We start from the raw sequence: 23,629 nt of genomic DNA, 5'->3' as shown, positions 1-23,629 counted from the left end.
TTCTAAGGTGTGATGTGTTTTTGTCTCAGCTCTTTTGCAGCATGCCTGAAAGCATGCTAGTGTCTTGTGTGATTTGTTCGAAATGGATGAAGGATAATGGATTTCCTAGAAGGATTTCCTAAGGAAGGCTGAGTGTAAAGCAATAAACTTTGATTCCGTGAAGAGTACTGACATATGATGTGATAACGGGTAATGTGTTATAGCGGTATCCGTGCTAGGTCTGATGTAAGCAAGTGCAAAGGTGCTGAGGAGCTAATGGTCGCCTCATAGGAAGACATTTACTGGCTGAGAGAGACAAAATTCTGAAGGAGCTTTGACTTACATAAGGTTTATGTTTTCTTTGCAGTTCACCAAAAGCATATTTATGATTTTTATGAATTATATTTAATTTTTTATTTTAATATTTTTTAAACATATTTAATCAGCCATGATGTCTGTACTCACACACACACTCTCACACACTGTCTCTCACACACACACATGCACATACATGCACACAGGCAGCTCTGAAGGCATATTATTATGTCTTGGATATAAAGAAAAGAGTATAAAGATCTGACAGTTTTGGCATTGAGAGGACATTTGGCACCACCGCTTGAGGAAGACTGCCTTGCATACATTTTTATATATTACATGTATTTTTATTTATTTATTTATTTATTTATTTATTTATTTATTTATTTATTTATTATTTTACAAAAACTGCAGGTTTTATATTGTAAATGTATCCAAAATATTCCTTTTTTGTTAGAAGATCAAGGATTGGGTGACATATTTTTCAGTAAGAAAAATGTGTATGTGGATTTGTTTATGTATCTGTGTTTATTTGAATATGTATGTTTCAGGTGGCACACATCCTGGATCTTGCCCGGAAGCCACTGATTTTGTGTGCAACAACGGCAACTGTATCGTTTCCAGTCTGGTGTGTGACAATAAGCCGGACTGCACTGATGGATCCGATGAGCTGGTCTGCAGTGAGTGGATTTTCTCTGCAGTTCCTGAGAGGAAATGCTGCACTTGTTATATTACACTGAGCTAAAACCCTTAAATATGTGCACTAAAAGTGCAGGGTGTTATTGCTGTTCAGGTAAAAGAAGCACATATAAAAACATAACCATGTCTCGGATGTTAAATTGTAATGCATTAATTTGACATTCCAAACAAACCGTAAAAAGTTTTCTTGTTGGTGACGATGGCGGTATATAAGTATATTTTGCCACAGTATCTTCTTTTAACGCTGTCCCTATTAAAGCAGCACTAACTGACTGATAAATGACTGATCTGGTACACAAGTAATAAACCGTATACTCTCTGTTATAGCATTCATCAACATACACATGTTTGTAATTGAAAATTCTTTCAAAAGAGGAAAAAGTAAAGGTTTTAAAAATAGTTTAAAAATCCTCTAGCATTTAAGAGCATCTTATTGTCACCTTCATCTTATTATCGCCTCTCTAAATAATGATTATTTAAATTTTTTAAATGATGTGTGCCTCTATGTTTAATCTCAACATATGTCTCACTGCCTTCTTCCATAAATGGCACCAATAATTCTGGAGATGTCCAGAAAGACACAGTTCTTGCTCAGGACAGTGGAACTGTGTCTTTTTCGTCTATATAAGCAATGCATTTTTACTATTTGATATTCTGCAGGTGGGCTAGCAGGAGCCTGTAACTTCAGCATGCCTGAGGATCACTGGGAGGCAGAATGTCAGCTGGTGCAAGATCAGGACGACGATTTTGACTGGCAGCTCGGACATGGCAGAGAACATCAAGGAGCAGGACCATCCACTGATCACAGCCCTGGTAGGTGTTACAGCTACGGTAAACTTTAAAACTCAGCTAATCTAAACAAACCAATGGAATTTGAGAAACAATTCAGTTTTGTACCTAAATCCATAGATTCTCATCAATGGTTAAATTTTTACATGCAGTGTAAATAGTATCTAAAAGACTTTACATTATAAGACCAAGACTGAAAAAAATTATGACACAGTCATTGTCTGATTACATGGTTTCCTTTTCTAATGGCTTTGAATTATTGGTAATATCATTATGGGAATTTGAGGGAATTGAGCATTGTACCAAGAGGGCTCTGAGCGATGACAGGACTGAAATGGTTGAATTCAGAGCAGCATGATAATAAAGCTGTCCTTATCTTAACCATTTCCTCTGACTAAAACCTGCTTAGAAACTTTTTTGTCTGCTTCAAATACTTTCAAAATTGTATGAACTGGACAAAAGTAAATAAAATGAATAGCAAGATTGATGTCCATTTTAGTGTCAATACATTGTTAATATAGACCCATATTCAAGGGCACTATCAGATAGTATCACTGGGTCATGAATCACGCACAGAGCGACTTACAAATGCGCTTACGCCTATGGAGGGAGCGCAGCAGTTTTGTGGGGTGGGAGAATTTAGGCAGGTTGAAAACAAGTTGTTCAGCTGTATTTTGGATCACTTGCAGAGGATGAATTGCGTTCATAGGTAGACTTGCCAGCAGTGAGTTACAGTAGTCCAGTCTTGAAATGACAAGAGACTGAACAAGTACCTGAGCAGCCTGTTTGGATAAAAATGGCAGAAAAGAAACCAACATGAGCTTGTCACATTAGCAACATGTATGTGTATACAATGTGTATACAACATGTGTGTAAAAGATCAAGACCCTGGCACATTACATATTGAGAGATGGTAGTTTAATTTTCAGTGACATGACCACATGCTGATGTTGTAAAAACACCTGTTGCCGTAACATTGGAAGCACACAATTGTCTAGAATGATGTAGCATTACAATTTCCCTTCACTGAAAATCAGGGGCCAAAACCTGTTCCAGCCTGACAAGGCCTCTGTGAACAAAGTGAGATTTATGAATACATTTTTTTGTCAAGTATAAAGTGGAAGAACTTGCATGTCCTCCAAAGAGCCTTGACCTCAACTCCACTGAACACTGACTGACCCCCAGACCTCCTCACCATACATCAGTGTCTGATCTCACCAATAAACAAAATCTATTGGATAGTCTTTCCAGATGAGTAGAGTTTATTATAACAGCAAAAAGGGAATTAATCTAGAATAGGTTGTTCCACAAACACATATGTAATGATTGGGTGTCTATAAACCTTTGGCCATGTAGTGTACTTTACCTTAAAATATAAATATTAAACTTAGGAAAGGGGGGCATGGTGGCTTAGTGGTTAGCACGTTCGCCTCACACCTCCAGGGTTGGGGGTTCGATTCCCACCTCCGCCTTGTGTGTGTGGAGTTTGCATGTTCTCCCCGTGCCTCGGGGGTTTCCTCTGGGTACTCCGGTTTCCTCCCCCGGTCCAAGACATGCATGGTAGGTTGATTGGCATCTCTGGAAAATTGTCCATAGTGTGTGAGTGCGTGAGTGAATGAGTGTGTGTGTGCCCTGCGATGGGTTGGCACTCCGTCCAGGGTGTATCCTGCCTTGATGCCCGATGACGCCTGAGATAGGCACAGGCTCCCCGTGACCCGAGGTAGTTCGGATAAGCGGTAGAAAATGAGTGAGTGAGTGAGAACTTAGGAAATATTTGAATATTGAATATTAAAGTCATTTGATATTCGAACGGAAATTGCACCAATCACCCAAATTTCCCAGGGCTTGTCCAGTATACTATAGATGAAAATACAAGCTTATTGCTTTTTTAAATAACAGTACTAATCTAATAATTGCATCACTAGCATGTACTCGATGTCTTCATGCTGTTCCTATTGGATATTTGTGTATTTGCTGTCATTTTGTAAAAATCTTCATATATTCTTCCATTCGTTTGGATTTTTTAAGGTTTCATTCTTAGGACTTACATATACAATACTACATGTCACTCTAATCATAGAAACACCCTTATACAATGTTTTTCTCCTGCTTTAAAAAAACATGATTTAAAAAAAAACATTAAAAATGCAATTTCCTTCCCAAGCAATTTTCCTATATTGATGCAGTACATAAAATAGAGGTGATTTATGATGATGGTTTATGTCAGTCATTTCATGACTGTAATGAAAGTCTCTTGTGTATTTGTGGGTGTAAACTGGGAGATGGTACAGGGAGCTACTTGTATGTGAATTCAGCCTTGCAGCGAGAGGGGGATGTCGCTCGTATAATCACCCAGCAGGAGTTTCCGGCCAGTTCTGGTGTCTGCCATCTGCGCTTCTGGTTCCACATGTATGGCTACAAACAAATGGGCACACTGAAGGTAAGAAAGTGAAAGATATTAAGGGTTTGGCAAGCAGAGTTCATCTGACAAACAAGGATAAAACTGCTTTACTATATCTCCTATTCCCTCTGCTGCTTCATCAATAAGTCTCTTAAATTCTCAATAAATCTCTTAAAGTCTCTGCTGCTCTGGTTCCATCTATTTCACCAATCCCAGGGCTGGATTTCCTTGAGCGCTCTAACTGTATTACATTTTCTATACAATATTAGTACATTTCAGCTGTACCAAATTTTGGACCAAATTTGATCTACAACATCTGTTAACAGACGTGGGAGCAAGATGGAAATAACTAAAATTCTAAATTATTTTTGTCACATACACAATCGTACATCAAAAAGCAGTGGGAATAGAAGAATAGAATGAATAAGAAATATAATGAGAATAGAATTGAATACGTTTATAACACAAATTAGAATGTACTATAGAGTTGTGTAACAAGCTGTTCTTTAAGCAAAGTATTTTAGGTGAACAGCTGTACTTTGACTAATGAGTTTGGGTACCCCTGTACCTCTGTATAAATCTAACCTTTAATCTCCCCCTCTGTCCGAACTGCTAGAAAAAACGGTTCCCTTTCAGTTAAGAGTTACCTTGCCATTCATAACCACTTTGAGGCTTTCTAGCACTGAGACAGATCTTTTATGAGGCACTAATTATCTTCACTCTTCTCACCCGGCTGCCTTCAAGAGACTTATTTCACTGGACCTAAGAGCAGCCTTTAGAATAGTAAATCATGACATTCTTCTCTCTTGACTGTTTTTTATTTGTCTTAAGTGTGCCTGTAAGACTTCACTTCCTCTATGGTTAACTATAATCGTTTTACAGTAGAATGTCAAATTATTCAGACAGTGACACATTTTCTATCATTTTCCCTCTGTACACAAGCACCATATAAAGAATCCAAAATAAAATTTCAGCTTTAATTCAGAACAAAAATGAATTACTAGTTACAGTTCCTAAGGGCAATTGACTGTTAAAAAAAAGTGTTGATTAGGCTGAAAAAGTAAAAGAGAATTTTAGTACAGAGATATTAATAGTGGTCAAATTTTTTAAAAAGAAAGAAGGCACTAGTGAGCTTAGGAACACCAAAAGCCTGGAAGACGACAGACATGTAGGATCAATAGTTAAGGTGCTAGGTTATGGATCAGAAGGTGTTGAGTTCTGCACCACCAAGATACCAAGGTTGGGACCTTGAGCAAAACCTGTATCCCTCCCTGCTCCAGGGGTGCTGTATCATGGCTGACCCTGTGCTCTGGCACGAGCTTTCCTACAAGCGGAGATATGTGAAGAATTGACATTCTCCACTGTGCTGTAATGTTTATGTGACATTCCAGTTCACAACATGTACCCAAGTCCTATAAATCTTGACCATCTTTTGACCATCAATTCTCTGCCGTTTCATCAGAAGTTAGATGAATAAAGAATCAGGAGCCCAAGAGCCAGGTTATTATAGAAAAGATGTTTATTGCATGCACAAAGACAAACTGGGTGTTCTACAGTATAGTCTAAACAAATGTTGAACAGTTGTGTGTGTGTGTGTGTGTGTGTGTGTGTGTGTGTGTGTGTGTGTGTGTGTGTGTGTGTGTGTGCGTGTGTGCATGTGTGAGTGTGTGCATGTGTGTGCGTGTGTGTGTGTGTGTGTGTGTGTGTGTGCAAACGGTGCATGAAAGACCAATTAGATAACATCCAAGCCTAAGATAGAAGAAAAGCATGAGCAAGGGCTGAAAAGGGAACAGATACATGTACAGATTTGAAGACAATTAAATAGACCACATTGAATTAAACAGATTTTAAAAATTAATAAACTTTATATATTAACCATACCTTTTAAATATACAATATTGCTGAAATAATTTTGAAAAAAAACAAACAAGTAAACCACAGACTTTCCTCCCTAAGAATGATTCTAAAGCAAGCATTCATTTAAAGCAAGTTTAAACTTCCTGTACTGACCTACATACCATGACCACTGGCCAGATGAACATAGAAGAACACAGAAGAAGAAAAGGAGGTGGGCGTATCATTGTCTAGTCTATAATCAAGAGACGCCATCATGAATGTAAATACAGACTGTTTACATCAAGATGTTCAAACCACTGTTAACAATCAAGAACAGAAAGGCCAGATTAGACTTCATTAAAAAAAAAAAAAAAAAAAAAAACTAGAAAAACCTTGCCCAATTGTGGAACAAGGAGAACAAACAAAACAAGAATGATGCGAAAAAAAGAGACAGTATGGAGAAGGAAAGGAAGGACACATGATCCAAAGTATCCTCTGTTAAACATGGTGGTGGCAGTGTTATGGCACGGACCTGTATGCCTGCCAGAGGAACAGGGTCATTGGTGTTATTGATGATGTGAATGGATGAATTCTAAAGTGTATAGAGCTACACTTTCTGTTCAGATTCAGTCAAACGCTGCAAAATTGATAGGACTGCATGGTGCAGTACACCTGGATAATGAACCAAAACACACTGAGTAAGGCAAAGTAATGGAATGTTCCAAACCTTGAGCCGACCGAGCATGCTTTTCACTTACCGAAGACAAACTGAAGGTGGGTGCAGTAAAGACTTAGCAAAGGAAGAAACTCAGCATGTGGAAATAGATGTGGGTTCCAGACTTATATTTCCATAGTCAAAATATTATTTATAATTATGTTAGTTTGTCCAGTCACTTTTGATCCTATGAAAATGAAGGCACTACACTAAATACAATACTAAATGCCTCTGATATATTGACATTTTTAGAGAGAAGATTAACAGACTTGTCTTCAGACTCCAAGTGAGTGTGAGTTTCACACATACAGAGTCACATCGCCCTCTGTGTTACTTCTATTTTTAATAGAATGTAAGCATACCATGCCAAATATTATAGTATAGCTTTATCAGAGAAGTGAGAGGAAGAACATGGGATTTGAATAGCAGAAGAACCTGAAGCTGTTTCTAATTTGCATATTTATGCATATTCATAGAGCATTTTTTATTAGAATAAAGGTGTAGAGATTCTCCAAGACCATTTGTAGGCGTAGTACGTTTTTAATGGAGATAATAAATTCCCCAGGAAGGGAGTTGGTGAAGGATGAAAATAAAGTTTCTGTACTGAACTCTGTAGGTGTACACAGTGGGCAGTAACGGCATTCCTTTACTGATGTGGGCTGCTAGTGGGGACTACGGAAAAGGGTGGCGTTACAGTAACGTTGTGCTGTCAAACCCTCATCCATTCAGAGTGAGTTTTCAGGCAGAGGTGGGAGGAAACGAATGGAACGAAACAGACATTGCCATCGATGACCTCTCCTTCACCCGAGAGTGTGTTATAGGAGGTAAAGCACCTACGCCTCATATTCTGTTTTGTTATTATCTGTATCAACATCAGCTGAATAGAAGTGTCATTTTATGTAAATAGTTTATTTTTATCAATTAACAAAATGAAAATTACATGAACAGAAGAGAAATCCAAGTCAAATCAGTATTTGTTGTGACCAAATTTCTAGCAATTCTTCTAGGTACACTTGCAAACAGTTTTGAAGGAACAATCTGCCAATAACTAAACTAAACTAATCTGTTTGTCTGTAAAACCAGACAAATCTGGTTTGTCTGTGATGTTAAAATCAGGGCTCTGTGGGAGCCAAACCATCAGTTCCTGGATTCCTTGGTCTTCACTAGACTGAAGATCATTCTTAATGACATTAGCTTTTCAGTGCCTTGCAAAAGTATTCACACCCACTGAACTTTTCCACATTCAGCCCCCTTTACTCTGATACCCCTAACTAAAATCCAGTGAAACCAACTGCCTTCAGAAGTCACCTAATTAGCAAATAAAGTGCACCTTTGTGTAATTTAATCTTGTATGTATAAATACAGCTGTTCTGTGAAGCCCGCAGAAGTGTGTTAGAGAACATTAGTGAACAAACAGCATCATGAAGACCAAAGAACACACCAGACAGGTCATGGATAAAGTTGTGGCGAAGTGTAAAGCAGGGTTAGGTTATAAATTAATATCCCAAGCCTTGAACATCTCACGGAGCATTGTACAATGCAAACCTACCGAGACATGGCCGTCCACCTAAACTGACAGGCCGTGCAAGGAGAGCATTAATCAGAGAAGCAGCCAAGAGGCCCAAGGTAACTCTGGAGTAGCTGCAGAGATCCGCAGCTCAGGCGGGAGAATCTGTCAACAGGACAACTATTAGTCGTGCACTCCACAGATCTGGTCTTTATGGAAGAATGGCAAGAAGAAAGCCACTTTTGAAAGAAAGCCATAAAAAATCCCGTTTGCAGTTTGTGACAAGCCAAGTGGGGGACACAGCAAGCATGTGAAAGAAGGTGCTCTGGTCAGATGAGACCAAAATTGAACTTTTGGACAAAATTCAAAACGTTATGTGTGGCGGAAACCTAACACTGCACATTGAACACACCATCCCCACCGTGAAATATGGTGGTGGCAGCATCATGTTGTGGGGATGCTTTTCTTCAGCAGGGACAGGAAAGCTGTTCAGAGTTGATGGGAAAATGGATGAAGTCAAATACAGGGCAATCTTAGATGAAAACCTGTTAGAGTCTGCAAAAGACTTGAGACTGGGGCGGAGGTTCACCTTCCAGCAAGATAATGACCCTAAACATACAGCCAGAGCTACAATGGAGTGGTTTAGATCAAAGCATATTCATGTGTTAGAATGGCCCAGTCAAAGTCCAGACCTAAATCCAATTGAGAATCTGTGGCAAGACTTGAAAATCGCTGTTCACAGACGCTGGCCATCCAATCTGACTGAGCTTGAGCTATTTCACAAAAAATTTCACACCTCTAGATGTGCAAAGCTGGTAGAGACATACCCCAAAAGACTTACAGCTGTTTAAATGCAGCAAAAGGTGGTTCTACAAAGTATTGACTCAGTGGGGCTGAATACAAATGCACGCACACATATTTATTTGTAAAAAAAATTTGGACACCATTTATCATTTTCCTTCCATTTTCACAATTATGTGCCACTTTGTGTTGGTCTATCACATAAAATACTAATAAAATAGATTTTTTGTTTGTGGATGTAACGTGTCAAAATGTGGAAAGGTTCAGTGGGTATTAATACTTTTGCAAGGCATTGTATGTTTGGGGTTGTTGCAGAATAATTCAGATGCCTCCTTGATGGTACTGCATGACATGGAAGTATCTTTCATCAGCATTGAGGACATCATTAATCCTGACCAGATCCCCAAATTCATTTGCATAAATGCCCCAAACTTGTATTCACCCCCACCATGCTTCACTGTTGCCAGCAGAACGCTCTTCATCCCTTTGGCAGACAACCTGCCTCCTTCTCCAGCCAAATATTTGAACTTTTGACTCATCAGCCCAGAGCACCTGCTGACATTTTTCTGCACCACAGTTCATGCATAGTTGAGTCTCTTAGTCTTGTTTCCATGTTGGAGGTTAGGTTTTATGTTCATAATTCTTCCATGAAGACCATTTCTGGCCATACTTTTCTCGACGGTAGATAGGTGTACCTTGGTTCACTTATGTCCTCCAGTTCTTTGCCGATGGCACTGTTGGACATCTTCTGATGTTAAGGGTAAGTAAGTATGATGCGTCTTTCATCTGCAAGTTTCCTTGGTCTTTGGTCCTCAATATTGCCTGTTTCATTGTGCTTCTTCAAAATAGATTAAATAGCACATCTTGAAACCCCAGTCTGCTTTGAACTCTGCTTTGTCCTGGGAGAGACCTTGCTGATGCTGTAGGACTACCTTGTGTCTTGTTGCTGTGATCAGTCTGACCATGGTGTATGCCCTGTGATATGAAACGTGAAACCACAACCTCACCATAGTAGCAGAATCTGTTTTTTCCTTACCCACTTTTAAGCCTCCTACACAGCTGTGTCTGTTTCAGTAAATGACTATGTTTCAACCTACATTTATTAGCATTAGCATATGCTTGGTATAATTGGTTAACCATATACCTGACTCTGGTCTTACAAAAATCCTTACTTTGTACAAGATGCCTTTAAGCCAAAGGGTCATATTCACAACAAATATTGATTTGATTTTTTTGAATTGATTTGTTTGTTTGCTCATTTTGCATTTTGTAAATTTCTAAAAATACACAAACACAACATATATATTTTTGAAAGTGTTTTTTTTCTATTTACAGCATTTTTCACACCCTAATTATATAAAAACTATTAAAACTCCTTCCAGAGTGTTATGTGTAGCAGTTGCCACACTAAATTTCTTTGTATTATATTCCCTTACCTTATATTGGACACCTAGGTTCTACTTTCTTTTTTATGACCTGAGATTGAACTATTTGAAGGAAAAATGTTTAAAAGTAATTGACTTGTAATGTTTAATGTATTTTACAGCTCCTGTGACCCCGGTTCCTTCGACATGTGATTCAGAACAATTTCAGTGTGTGTACTTGTTGGAGTGTTTGCCCCAGAGCTGGCACTGTGATGGAGACGTGGACTGTGTGGATGGTTCAGACGAGGAGGATTGTGGTAGTTTGGTACCCGGGACTGTGCCACCACAAGCAGTATGTGAGGACACTCAGTACCACTGTGCCAAAAATATATGCATTCCAGCATTGTTGCGCTGTGACAGTGTACCAGACTGCCCCAACAGCGAGGATGAAAATGAATGTCGTAAGATGTGCACACACACATACACACGGATACATGCACACAATCGCGACACTGTTGACTTTCAGTATGAGATTAGAGTTAGTGTCAGGGTTAGGGTTAGGGTTACGGCTAAATGCCGTAAATGAGATGTTTTACCTCTACTGGGATTATCTTACATAGAATGTTACCATTTACCACATCTGCCAAAGGAGTATATTATCAGTATTGCCCCTTGTAGACAAGAAAAAGCAAACTTATGAAGAACTACTGTATGATGACTTAAAGCTCTCATGAAAACGTTCATTTGAACCATTAAAGGCAGGGTCTCCGATGTTTGAAAGCCAATGTTGACATACTGTATGAAATCACCAAAACAATCACGGCCCTAACCCAAATAGGTCCCACCCCTGTATTGATAGCTCCGCCCACACATACATACATAACCCAGGCAAATAATGGAAAGAAATGTGTCTTTATCTTAGCTGAAGGGAAGAACAATACGATTGCAGATAAACAAACAAGCAAAAATGACACACAAGCATAATCATGCAAAGGACGGCATATATTAGTTGTGTGAAATAAAGTAAAACCAACGTTACTCACCAATCGAGAAGGAAAAAAACCAACCTCAACGTCTTAAGTAAAGTCGGCCGCATATTCACAGTTTCGAGTTTCCCGAGTCAATAACTCCTGAGCTAAACACTGTTACTACACAAAACGCAGTTGTAGCTGCCTCTCTACATTACTACGATAGAAAAGAGGTGTTATTTGTGTAGTAACAGCGTTTAGCTCAGGAGTTGTTTACTCGGGAAACTCAAATCTGTGAATATGTGGCCAACTTCCCGCTCCTTCAGTTCTCTCAAGCGCTGGAAAGCTGATCCTATATTAACACGTCCTACTTCTTGCCTTATCGTAAGCCTTTCTTCGCTTTCTTTCTTTGTTTTTATCCTCCATGTCAATGTTAAAACCGCATTCTGCTAATCATATCTGCTGACTGGCGGTCACATAGTGATCTCTTTCCACTGATAACATGAGCTAAAGCTAAACAAAAATGCTAGGTTTACATCATAAAACTTGTCAGTGAGCGTAAATGCTAAAACTTTTCCTGATTATGTCTTTCCCTCTGTGTGTGCAGCTGCTGTGCAGTGTGAGATCGGGGAGTTGGTGTGTGAGGTAGCTGCTAGCTGTATTCCTCACAGCAAGCGATGTGATCAAACTGTAGACTGTCCTGCTTTTAACTCGGATGAATCCAGCTGCTATGGTAAAGCTAACTTAATGATATCCTTTTTTCCCTTTAAAACACTCAGAATTAGTTATACTGCACATACATAAACCCATACACATGCAGGTATGTATAGTAAAAGTATATTTGTGTGAAATGCGTGAATCTTATAATAATAATCTTAGGAATATATGAATCTTAATTGCAAGAAGACAAAACATGAAGCCTTAACTTTAAATTAATTAATAATAAGTTAATAATGTTGCCGTGTTGCAATTTCCCTGTGCCTGGCTCACCCTTAATTGAACCTGTGTGCAGCATATAATAATGACGCTTATGATGAACCGCATCAATTTAGCATTAGACTAATGAAAGGGATATGTGAAGCCATCTTTCTTCATTCACACATGCTGATCCCTATAACGGGAATATTAAAAAGGTATAAATTATTCATTTCAGTGCTTCATTATTTTTTTCTCAGTCAGCCTATTGAGGTTCGTCTTTTTTAATGTCTCATGCATCACTTATTAGTCAACAGCACAAACTGAGCAGAAAGATTTTGAGACAAATGAGAAACTTCTCGATCTGCAGTTCGTCTTTCCAGGGTTTATAAAATCTCATCTGTTCTACTTTAAGTTTGTTTTTAGTCACTGAAACTTCTGTAATGAAAAATTCCCAGAGACTGACTGTAATAAAATAGTACTGAATATGTAAAGGAAATCTGTTGCAAAATAAACATTCATAATTTTTGTTAAATTTGTGTGTGTGTGTGTGTGTGTGTGTGTGTGTGTGTGTGTGTGTGTGTGTGTCTGTGTGTCTGTGTGTCTGTGTGTCTGTGTGTGTCCTTTAAACGTATATGTCTGGCTTACAGAGTGCCCCACTGGTTACTGCCTTAATAATGGAATGTGTATAGTGGGGATCCATGGACCTGTGTGCATGTAAGTTACACACACACACGCACACACACGCATGCGCGCACACAAGTAAATAATATTGCAAGCATTTGAAGTCTCAATATGCACTCATAAGTTTAACTATCCATTATAGCACAATCACATGTACAGCACATGAGACACAGTAACTTGGAACACCACTTATAATTACTTCTGGGAATTTTATGTACACAAAATTATTTTTTCAGTATCAACATCTCAACAAACTAAATCAGCAAGCTTTATTTAGATGTATTTGTGAATCAAAATGCTTACCAATATAGAGTCATGTTACAGTGTGGTAGCACAGATTGTGGTTCAAGCCCCAGCACTGCCAAGCTGCCACCAGTGGCCCTTGAAAAAGGCTCGTAACCCTTATTACTCCAGGGGCCCTGTATCATGTCTAACCCTGCACTTTGACCCTAACTTCCAATGCTAGGATAAGCGAGCAAAGAATTTCACTGTGCTGTAAAGTATATGTGCCAAAAAATAAAGGCTTCTCCTTCTATTGTTATACTGCATTGTAGAAAGACAAGTTAACTTAGTAGACACAAAACTGCAGGTATATACTTACAAACTACCTCACATTCCTGCAAATGGTGAAATAGCTTGTTTGGTTGGCATATATTTATTTTATATGCTAACCAAATGCATTAGTTATATTAGCTAGACCTAGCTAACCTACCTGTCTAATGATTTTGAGCATGATTGAGTTGTTCTGCTGAGCACCATTGTACTAGGTATCATATAGCACTTAATTAACACTCTTAAATGTCACTTGATCATATTATGCCCTGTGAAATCCTTGCACTAAGGCACAATACTTCTGATACGACAACTGTGTGAATATCAGAGTGAAATAATAGAGTGGCAGCAGAACATGAGCTTTCAAATCACTGTGTCATGTCAACACTGAAATCAGTGTCTCGCACTAACTCCCAGACTACAGTGCAGCCTACAAACATAGGCACCAAGCACTACAACTCACAGAGATCACAGATACTCTCAAGTTACCAGTTATATTCACCAGAATTCAGTTACACACATGTTATATAATATAAGCATTAGCACTGCACCTTCACGTTGCAAATTATACACTCTGAGTTATGATACAAAGATGCTGTATATAGTTTGCTGGTTTCAGTTTTTTGTTCAAAATTGTGCTTAGGTCATGTTGTTTATCGATCACTGCCTGCACCGGGATGTTGTTTCTGGATTACATTGTTGTTTTGAATTTAATAAACTTTCATGAAGTCATGTATACCTGCACTTGCTCTCCGTATCTGCTACCCTCACCGACTGCCAAAAGTATATGAACAGAAAATTGCAGGTTCCAATTATAGTACAGGTGAGCATGAAAGCTCCAAGAACTGGAGATTGTTACTTTAATGCAAGCAGATATAGGACAAATAAAGCCAAAATGTATTAACATGAGTGTCAGAGACATAAATAGAGCACAGGCAAGAGGGGCGGTTGCTTGGGACCCCAGGTATTGCCGCTGAAGGCTGACACTAGAAAGTCCTAGAAATTGTGAAATCTCAAATTTAGTGCAGAACTTCCATAAAAAGCTGGGCGATGTAAAACACTCCACGAGGACCCCACACACACACACATGCACACACACACACACACACACACACACACACACACACGCACACACACACACACACACACACACTCACTACACAAGATCCCCAACCAACAAACCCTTCCTTTAAAGCAGACCCCATCTCACTCTTACTGTATGTGCAACTAATCTTCATACTGAAGAGAACGTATCAGTCTGGAAGCCAAGAAGAGGTGGAAAAGAGGAAGCTGGACTAGAGTAGAGGCATTAATCTAATAACAGTAGGTTAAGGCATAAAGAAAGTAACATCATTTTGACAAGCAAGCAGTTGACAGGATTTGGCTTTCAGTTTGGAGCATGTGGTGTCAAGGGTCTGGACAGCCTAGTGGTTAAAGTGTTGGGCTACCAATCAGAAGGTTGTAAGTTCGATCCCAGGTCCACCAAGCTTCCACTGTTGGGCACTTGAGCAAGGCCCTTAACCCTCAATTGCTCAGTTGTATAAAAAAGAGATAATGTATGTCGCTCTGGATAAGGGCATCTGCTCAATAATGTAAATGTCAATTATTGAGTTAACTTTCATGGTAGATCAGATGCTTCAATTGTCTTGGTATCATGATCTTTTCTGGTACATTATATAAACAGTATAAAAGCCTGCACTTTATCAAGTGTTCTGTTGTAGCATCCATGGTGTAGTGAAGATTTTTTTATTTGGGAAGCTTAATCTAGTGCTACATCTAGCATGCAGAATATCGCACTAACACAGTCAGACATTTATGCTCTAGTTGGCTCATAATAGTGAGGATTTTAAGGATTTCTGATATATCATCTGAGGAACACAATGGCAAAATTGTACAAAGAAAACCTCTTGCATTTTCCTGCCCGGGGCCCGCATAGTCCCTAGTGTTGCCTCTAATGGGAGCTTATTGTGTACTAGTGTAGCATCAGTAAATGTTTTATCCTCATCTGTGTGACTGTGGTTTAAATGGATGTCTTTATATTTTGTGAAATGGAGCAGATGTGAACCAACACGAAGGAATTTATCTTTGTTTACTGAAGGTCATTTTAGTTAGCAGATGCCATGGTGTGCGTGTGTGTTAATGTTTCATTTCTTTCCTGTTCAGCTGTAAATCAATGTGGACTGGCAACCGCTGTCATGTGCTACAAAACCCAACAAATCCCACATCTTCAATTGTGATTGCTGATGCTGGACCAGGTAAGTGTGTGGGTGTGTGTGTGTGTGTGTGTGTGTGTGTGTGTGTGTGTGTGTGTGTGTGTTTGTCTATGGATATGTCATAATTCTGCATGTGTTTCAGTGATAGCGTACACTGTCGTAAGTATAGTAATGATCCTCATCTTGGCTGTTGTGACCGGCACCGTTATATTCTTCTTCATTCAAAGAAAGCGCACAGCTAAGTAAGTGTATATAATTTGGACCTGGTTTTTTATGCCCTATTTTTACAATCCTTAATCTTACTTATATTGAAAGAAAGGGGGGAAAAAATTACTTTTCTGGTTTGCTTTTTATAAATTAATGTTAATATTGTTTGGATTATTGCTTAGGGACTCCAGGTTGATTTCCAATGATGAGATGGACCATTATGCTACTGAGTGTAGAGGACAGGTCAGTATACAAGCATTAGAGTCAGAGAGCACACTTCTTCAGATATTCATTTCAAAAAGCACCTTAAATCTTTCTATCTATCTATCTATCTATCTATCTATCTATCTATCTATCTATCTATCTATCTATCTATCTATCTATCTGTCTGTCTGTCTGTCTGTCTGTCTGTCTGTCTGTCTGTCTATTCGTCTATATTTATTTTAGTTGTGTCCATGTTCAGGATTACATTTATTTGTCACAGTGATATGACTCATAAGAAAATAGACACTCAGGCTTTAAGAATTTGTAGTTTGTCAGACGTATGTCACTTTACCTGGACTAGTAAAGCAATATATTCGAAATGTTCCATAAAAAAAACAAAAAAACATATTTTTCACAAACTATCTTTAAAGTAAATAGTGAGATCAAACCCATTTCTGCTTTCTAAGATGCCCCAAGTGTTTGTTCATAAGCATCTATAATCTGAAGACTTTATTTTCGACCCACTAAAATTCTGTGTAAGGTTATGAACAAAGGTAAAAACATCTCACACTGAAAGCAACAGTGTCCTGAATAATTATATATCAGACCTGCTGCAATATAATTTCTATTCCATCAGCTTAATGGAAAGCTATTGTAATGGTAAAATGTGTTAATATCTAAAGGCACTAACACATGATGTTACCCATAATGCTCAGACAAATGCAGGTATAGTGCAGCACAATATCATAATGTCATCTCATTGTCATATGACCTTCATTGCTTACATCACTGTATTATAATGATGCTTTTGTAAATATTCCTATAATAATGTACCCTGCATTACATATACTAAACATTTGCACAAAGTATGATTATTGGTGTTCAGCCTTAATGCATTTCAGTTATGATGTTGGAGTCTAAGAGAGTTTAATGTCTGATTCAGTTTTCAGATGTGGGACCCAGAGAATCTGCTGCGTTTAAGTCAAGATGGAGTAAATTCCCTAAACTGTCCATTAGTGTTTACCCATGGAAAGATGAACCAGAGGTACACACAATAACACACATGAACAGACTTTGACCTGTACTAAAGTAAAAGAAGAATATGAAATTTCATTAAATGCATATTTATTATGAATGTGTGAATCAGGTGCATGGAAGACTTTATTATCTCCACATACACATTAGAGCACAGTGGAATTATTTTCTTTGCATACCCTCACTGAGGAGGTTGGGGTCAGAGCGCAGGGGCAGTTATGATACAGAGACCTGGAGCAGTGAGGGTTAAGGGCCTTGCTTAAGGTTCCAACAGTGGCAGCTTGGCAGTGCTGGGGTTTGAACCTTGAGCCTCCAATCAACAACCCAGAGCCTTAGCCACTTGAGCCTCCACTGCAACTTAACTTCAATTCAGTGTTGATCAAAGTTCTTGTTAGTTCATTATGCATTTCTTATTAACCTTTTTTGTAGACTACAGCAATTGAGATAAATAATGATTTGCATTGACACTAAATGTAGCCCATTTGCAGCTTGGAACAGATTTTGTCATGTTTGACATATATTTATTTTTCCAAAATCTAATGTACAGTATTGAGTATTGTGTAAACAATGTGTGAGTTCAGCTGAAGCATATACAGTCTGTAAACATAAGTAACTCCAGCTATGAAACATTGGCTATGTTTGGTCTTTCCTAACACTTCATTCACCTAGTGCAGGGTTGGCCAATCTTATCCGTAACGGGCCGGTGTGGGTGCAGGTTTTCTTTCCAGTCAAGAAGGAGCCACATCTGATTCCACACATTTAATCAGTTGACCTTGGCTTTCAAAATACTATAAGGTGTAACTTCTGCATGGTTGGAATGAAAACTTGCAGTACACCCGGCCCTTTCTGAATGAGATTGGACACACTTGACCTAGTCTAGATACCGTGAAATGGAAGTGAATTTTTGTTTTCACTGCACACATTTACATAGGAAATATAGGAATGGCGAAAATATAGGTAGTGCAGGATCCCAGCTCTGTCCACTGTTCCCTGTTTTGTCAACTCACGTGTCAGATTATCAATTTGTATGATAACATTAATGCATAGCTAGTTTGGTTTGCTTCTAGCAGTTGGGTCAAATGAATCATGTTCCCATTTTCTCATAGTTTCCTATGTTTTATGAAGACAAGCTGTTTTAGGTTGCACTTGATTTAGATTGCCATGTTCATACCTGTGTATGAATTACACTGAGAAGGTTAGAAGCCAGGACTTGATTCATAAATACTGTATATATGAAGCACCCCATGATACAACCATATATATATTTTAATGTTTTTCATAGATAGTCTCCCCATTGTATGGGAGGAAGCATGGGTTTTTAGTAATATAAATGTGTTTAGCCTAGGTGTATGCATACATTTGGCCTCATCAGTAAATACCTGTAGGTTTTGACCTAGTTGACCTGGCCATAGATAGACGCCAGGCTCCCTGCAACCATGTGTAGGATAAGTGTTAAAAAAATGGATGGATATTATGAAGCAATAGTCAATTTCTTCTTTTTTGTGTGTACTTTTGCCTTGGATTTTGTCTTTAGTGACACGCGCAAGTGACTGACTCAGGCAGGCATTAATATTCCAATTGTTTGAATTGAATCACTCAACAGCTGATATAGTGGCACACTGTTCTGCAGTAAGATAAAGTACTTTTGGATGATAAGCAGCCAACTGCTGAATTATACATTTCTTCAAATAAGTGAGGATTATTATGTACAATATATAAAGGGGCCTTTTTCCCCTACATTTGCTTCAATCAGTATCAATATAGAGTGAACCAAGCACATATTTTACTCTTTACATAGTCACTCTTTCATTTTCCAGCCAAAGAGCAACAGAGTTTGTCATGCAACCAGTAACACCACCATCTCTAGCTGTAACATTTTTTTACTTAAAAGCTACTGTACCTTTATAACCTTCCTATTCTTTTGTCTTGTTTTTAGTTTCCTGCCAAACTGTCTTTTTCCAACCCACTCTACAAGGAACCTAAATGCTCTGAGGCCTGAGGATGGACACACACACACACACACACACACACACACACACACACACACACACACACACACACACACACATGCAATTGCACTACAAAACCCCTATGGATGTACTTTTGTTATTTGAACCTTCCTGGCTGACATGACTGTACTTGTATCTAAAGCCTTAAAAATATATACCTATGAAAATTGCATTTATTTGACCCTTCTGGGAAAAAACACTGAGAACATCTGCAAATTACCAGCTTATTACTTTGGCCCCAAGATGTTCTAACCTACTTGTAAAGTTCACAGAGTTGAGTACAAACTCAAACATTATATTTAACACGACAAATTTCCTACTTGTTTTTTCCTGTTTTACTCTTCAACGTGTGGTTTCTTTATTATTCATATACCATAGAATAGACCACAATTCTCCTACAAAAACATGGACTTTGTTTTTAAATCTTTAAATGATTTTGTTTGTGGTGGAACCACAGCATATGCCAATAAAAGTGGACTGTTTACCAAAACCAAGTATTTAGTTTGACAGCGTGATACTTCAATTGTGTGCTCTGTCTCTCTGTCTCTCTGTCTCTCTCTCTCTCTCTGTCTCTCTCTCTCTGTCTCTGTCTCTCTCTGCCTCTCTCTCTCTGTCTCTCTCTCTCTCTGTCTCTGTCTCTCTCTGCCTCTCTCTCTCTGTCTCTCTCTCTCTCTGTCTCTGTCTCTCTCTGCCTCCCTCTCTGTCTCTCTCTCTCTCTCTGTCTCTCTCTCTGTCTCTGTCTCTCTCTGCCTCTCTCTCTCTGTCTCTCTCTCTCTCTCTGTCTCTGTCTCTCTCTGCCTCCCTCTCTGTCTCTCTCTCTCTCTCTGTCTCTGTCTCACTCTCTCTCACACACACACATACACACACACACACACACACACACACACACACACGTATGTAGGTTGGTAGGTTAGTAGGTGTGTTTGTATGTGTGCTTCTGAGTTTAGCATAAATTGATAATGTGTGTTAATCATATAAAATAAGTAAGTATGTAAATAATGAATTCTGTACACCGTTGTGGCAGAATGAAAATGCTGAATTAAAACAAATATTCGTATTAATGTATCAATACAGAGCTGATGACCTCAGAAACAAACACACATACATTCATACACACATACATAAACACACCTACTGTACATGCATATAAATACACCTATGTGCACACATACATACATACATACATACATACATACATACATACATACACACTCACCCTCACACACACACACACACACACACACACAATTAACGTGGGTTTGAATGGATCATTGAACTGCTGCTCTGAGACTGTGTGGAAAGACAGCTTTATCGATCACCTTGTTCCAAGCACAGCTTGTGTGTATGTGTGTTTGTTGCTTGGGCTAATACTTGCTCCAGGTCCTTTGTGTTTTGAACAAGAAATTCAAAACAGTTAACAAAGCAATGTGGGAGTCATTGATATGTCTCCATCCTTTAGTGATGTGAATGTTATTAGAAGACAGAGTAATGAAAACACTGCAAGACTCACTGACCGTATCATAATTCACACAAAAAGCATTCGTTTATTGCATGGGTTCTCGAACTTTAAACTCAACTATAAAATAAATTTCCAGCTACAGATTTATGAACACACTACAACTTTGCAAATATTGAGCTCATAACTTAAACATGAACAATAATTTTTCTGGCTATTGGAGATTTTTATTATTGCACTTTTTAATTCTAGATCTATATTGCCATTTTTATAGGAGAGGATTTTTTTTCAGGTTTCTAAGGTTTCAATTAAGCCCATTGATTACTTGACTGAAATAAAACTGGTTAATTAGGTTCAAAAGCTCAATAATAAATCAAATACGTTTGAATATGTTGAGCTATGTGTTCCACCACTACGTGTCGTTCTCGTGATAAATAAAGAACGATTGGTTGAATATTAGTAGTATTGTAAATATCATTGTTATTGAATGTTTGTATGATTTCTGTTTACAGTATATGAAATTATCATTGTAACAGGCAGATGAACTGATTCAATTACAGAAATGTTGCTTACATATTCATGCTCAGAAACACAAAGTCCATTTTTGTCTCAAGGGAAAAAAGTCCACCTCAGAATTTCGCCCCGATCCATCAGGCAGTCCATCAGTAGGAAGTTCTTGTTAGAATGATCCTTTCTATTACCAGATGACTGGGTACATTTCACACTGCGATATATTTTAAGGGTATCTTTTGGCATACACGTTAATGACAAGAAGGACTAGACATATTGGCAAAGTTCTACTTGTTTTCTCTCAGATAATTTTTTTTAATCTCTGATATTTCTATGATGTGTTTTATTATGGAGAAATTCCCAAGGTTAATGCATATTTGTGCATATTTGTGCATGCTTATTTGCATATTTGTGATCAACAGCAATGATTGAATAAAATACGGCATGTGACAGCTAAATAATGGCTTTCATTAATATCCAGCTTCAGCTAATTTTTCAGTTTGTTTTCTTAAATACCTTATAGTTTGTCCTGAACAGACCTTGAGCATGAACTCCTCCTCCTCTTCGCACCAGTTGATGTCTTTTTTGTCACCATTTGACAGTCTTTTTCCTCAAACGCTAAAAATGCTGTTTACTAAACGCATAGAGTTTCTGTGATTATACAAAGTATGTAATGTGAGTCATACACTGTACAATTTCTGATTGGGTTTCTGGAGATAAGCTACTAGCTAGTAACATTTTAACACTGTACATGTTTGGCACTGCAATGCATCAAAAGAGGGTTTTATAAATCTGTAGTAAAATGCAATGCCAGCTCTAAGCTCGCTTCTAAAATACAAGTATGAATCATTCCTGTAGCTGGGTTAAAAATCAGGGTTTAGAACAACGAATTATGGTTAAACCCTCCACTGTGTGACTTTATCTACAAAACTCCCTCTAACTAACATCCATAATACAAGGAATGTAGTGGTTGAGGATAGTGTTGTGTTGTGGATAGTAAAGCAGCCTCAGCCTCAATGGAAGATCAGTAGAAGGGCAATTTACAGTATTTGATGGATATGTCCATGCCACCTTATCCAGCCAATAAATTGTGCTCTGAAGTTAAATAGCACAAGGACTGAAAGCCATGGCAAAGAAAATGTACGCGTACGTGAGATAACAGACTTCCAACTATTTTTAAGCTCCACAGTGGCCATCTGTAATGATGATGTATAAATGTGAAGTCCGCACTTCAGTGCTGCTTTGAGTGGAAAAAGAAAGACAAGCACACCCCAAACACACACACAAACCCACACACACACACACACATACATTCTCTCTCACCCATTTGCCCACAAACATGTGACACTCAGCTGACTGAAAAACTGCCTAGACAGTGATTGTCATTTCTCTATTCTTGCTCTTTCACTCTGTTTGTACTGCTCTCTTTCATCATGCTCTCGAACACTCGTTTTTTTAAGGATGGGATATTGAGGAAACAGAGGAATGTTAAGAGGTTTACAAGAGGTGACACTGCAATTTTACTAGTTTATAATTTTGCTCACCTGTTTAGCTGCTGCAGTACATAGTGAAATGAAACAGCACTCCTCCAGGTCTTTGGTGCTATATAAAACACAGAACTACATAAAACAACACAGAATAAGCATGAAGTAAATTAACACAGGTTTCACATAAAGTGCATGTGTGCAGACAGTACAATACACTTCAATACTGATCGGTATTTCGTATTAGTATTTATCCTTCATTTTGTCCATTTTGTCATGCCCAACTACAATTTATCTCATAGAATTTGTAGAGCAACCCTGAATTTGAGAAAAGTGCTATATAATTCATACCTCGTCCATTCATCTCCTCAAACTGTTTTATCCTGCTCAGGGCCGCAGTGAATCCCGAGCCTATCGGAGGATCACTAGGCGCAAAGCAGCTGAAATAGGACACCGGTTCACTGGAGAAAAAAAGCATTGCACAAGTACACCTAAATCTAGTTCATTTTGACATGCTGTGTCTTATTCTTTCACAAACAGTGTTGTCAGGATAGTGCTCTTGCGATCCAGAGCACTAGTAGGCTGCCTCTCTTGCAAGACACTCTCTAATTGTGACTCCCAGTCAGTCCATGTTCTTGTTCTTACTGGTTCTCACTCACACCCATCATGTTCCTCATCACAGCTTTTCATTAACACCTTGTTTCTTACTAGAGTCTGGGATAAAAGTTCCAAAAAGTTCCAAAATACAAAAAACACAGAAACAGGAAAAGCCATTTTGACATCATACATTCAGTATCTCTTATTTTTACACGCACTATGTACTCTGACACATCTCATAAATAAGATGGCATCCCTGGTCACACTGCCACATATACAGTATAAGTCAATAGATGGCCTTTCACAAGCTCATGGATCCTACATGAATTTGTTCAGCTTAAAAATATGAAAATCAATAAGTCAATGCATCAAAGGCTTTTCTTTTATGC

The 23,629-nt window shown here is 38.4% G+C and overlaps 1 protein-coding gene across 3 annotated transcripts in view; it reads left to right on the top strand.

Annotated features, from left to right (window-relative positions):
* Nucleotides 1–19,687, top strand: part of malrd1 (MAM and LDL receptor class A domain containing 1) — a 55,590-nt gene extending 35,903 nt beyond the window's left edge. For all 3 annotated transcript variants that reach the window (XM_060874088.1, XM_060874089.1, XM_060874087.1), the window contains 12 exons: nt 846–974; nt 1,654–1,806; nt 4,065–4,222; nt 7,351–7,558; nt 10,589–10,867; nt 11,982–12,107; nt 12,940–13,006; nt 15,689–15,780; nt 15,881–15,980; nt 16,128–16,188; nt 17,093–17,194; nt 19,121–19,687. In XM_060874088.1, coding sequence (XP_060730071.1) covers nt 846–974; nt 1,654–1,806; nt 4,065–4,222; nt 7,351–7,558; nt 10,589–10,867; nt 11,982–12,107; nt 12,940–13,006; nt 15,689–15,780; nt 15,881–15,980; nt 16,128–16,188; nt 17,093–17,194; nt 19,121–19,183 — 1,538 coding nt within the window. In that variant the 3' untranslated portion in view covers nt 19,184–19,687. The remainder of the gene's footprint in view (nt 1–845; nt 975–1,653; nt 1,807–4,064; nt 4,223–7,350; nt 7,559–10,588; nt 10,868–11,981; nt 12,108–12,939; nt 13,007–15,688; nt 15,781–15,880; nt 15,981–16,127; nt 16,189–17,092; nt 17,195–19,120) is intronic.
* Nucleotides 19,688–23,629: the final 3,942 nt, after the last annotated feature.

This window comes from Tachysurus vachellii, chromosome 7 (genome assembly GCF_030014155.1).
Source record: "Tachysurus vachellii isolate PV-2020 chromosome 7, HZAU_Pvac_v1, whole genome shotgun sequence".
NCBI classification, from domain to species: domain Eukaryota; kingdom Metazoa; phylum Chordata; class Actinopteri; order Siluriformes; family Bagridae; genus Tachysurus; species Tachysurus vachellii.
This window is presented reverse-complemented; position numbering and strand designations above follow the sequence as displayed.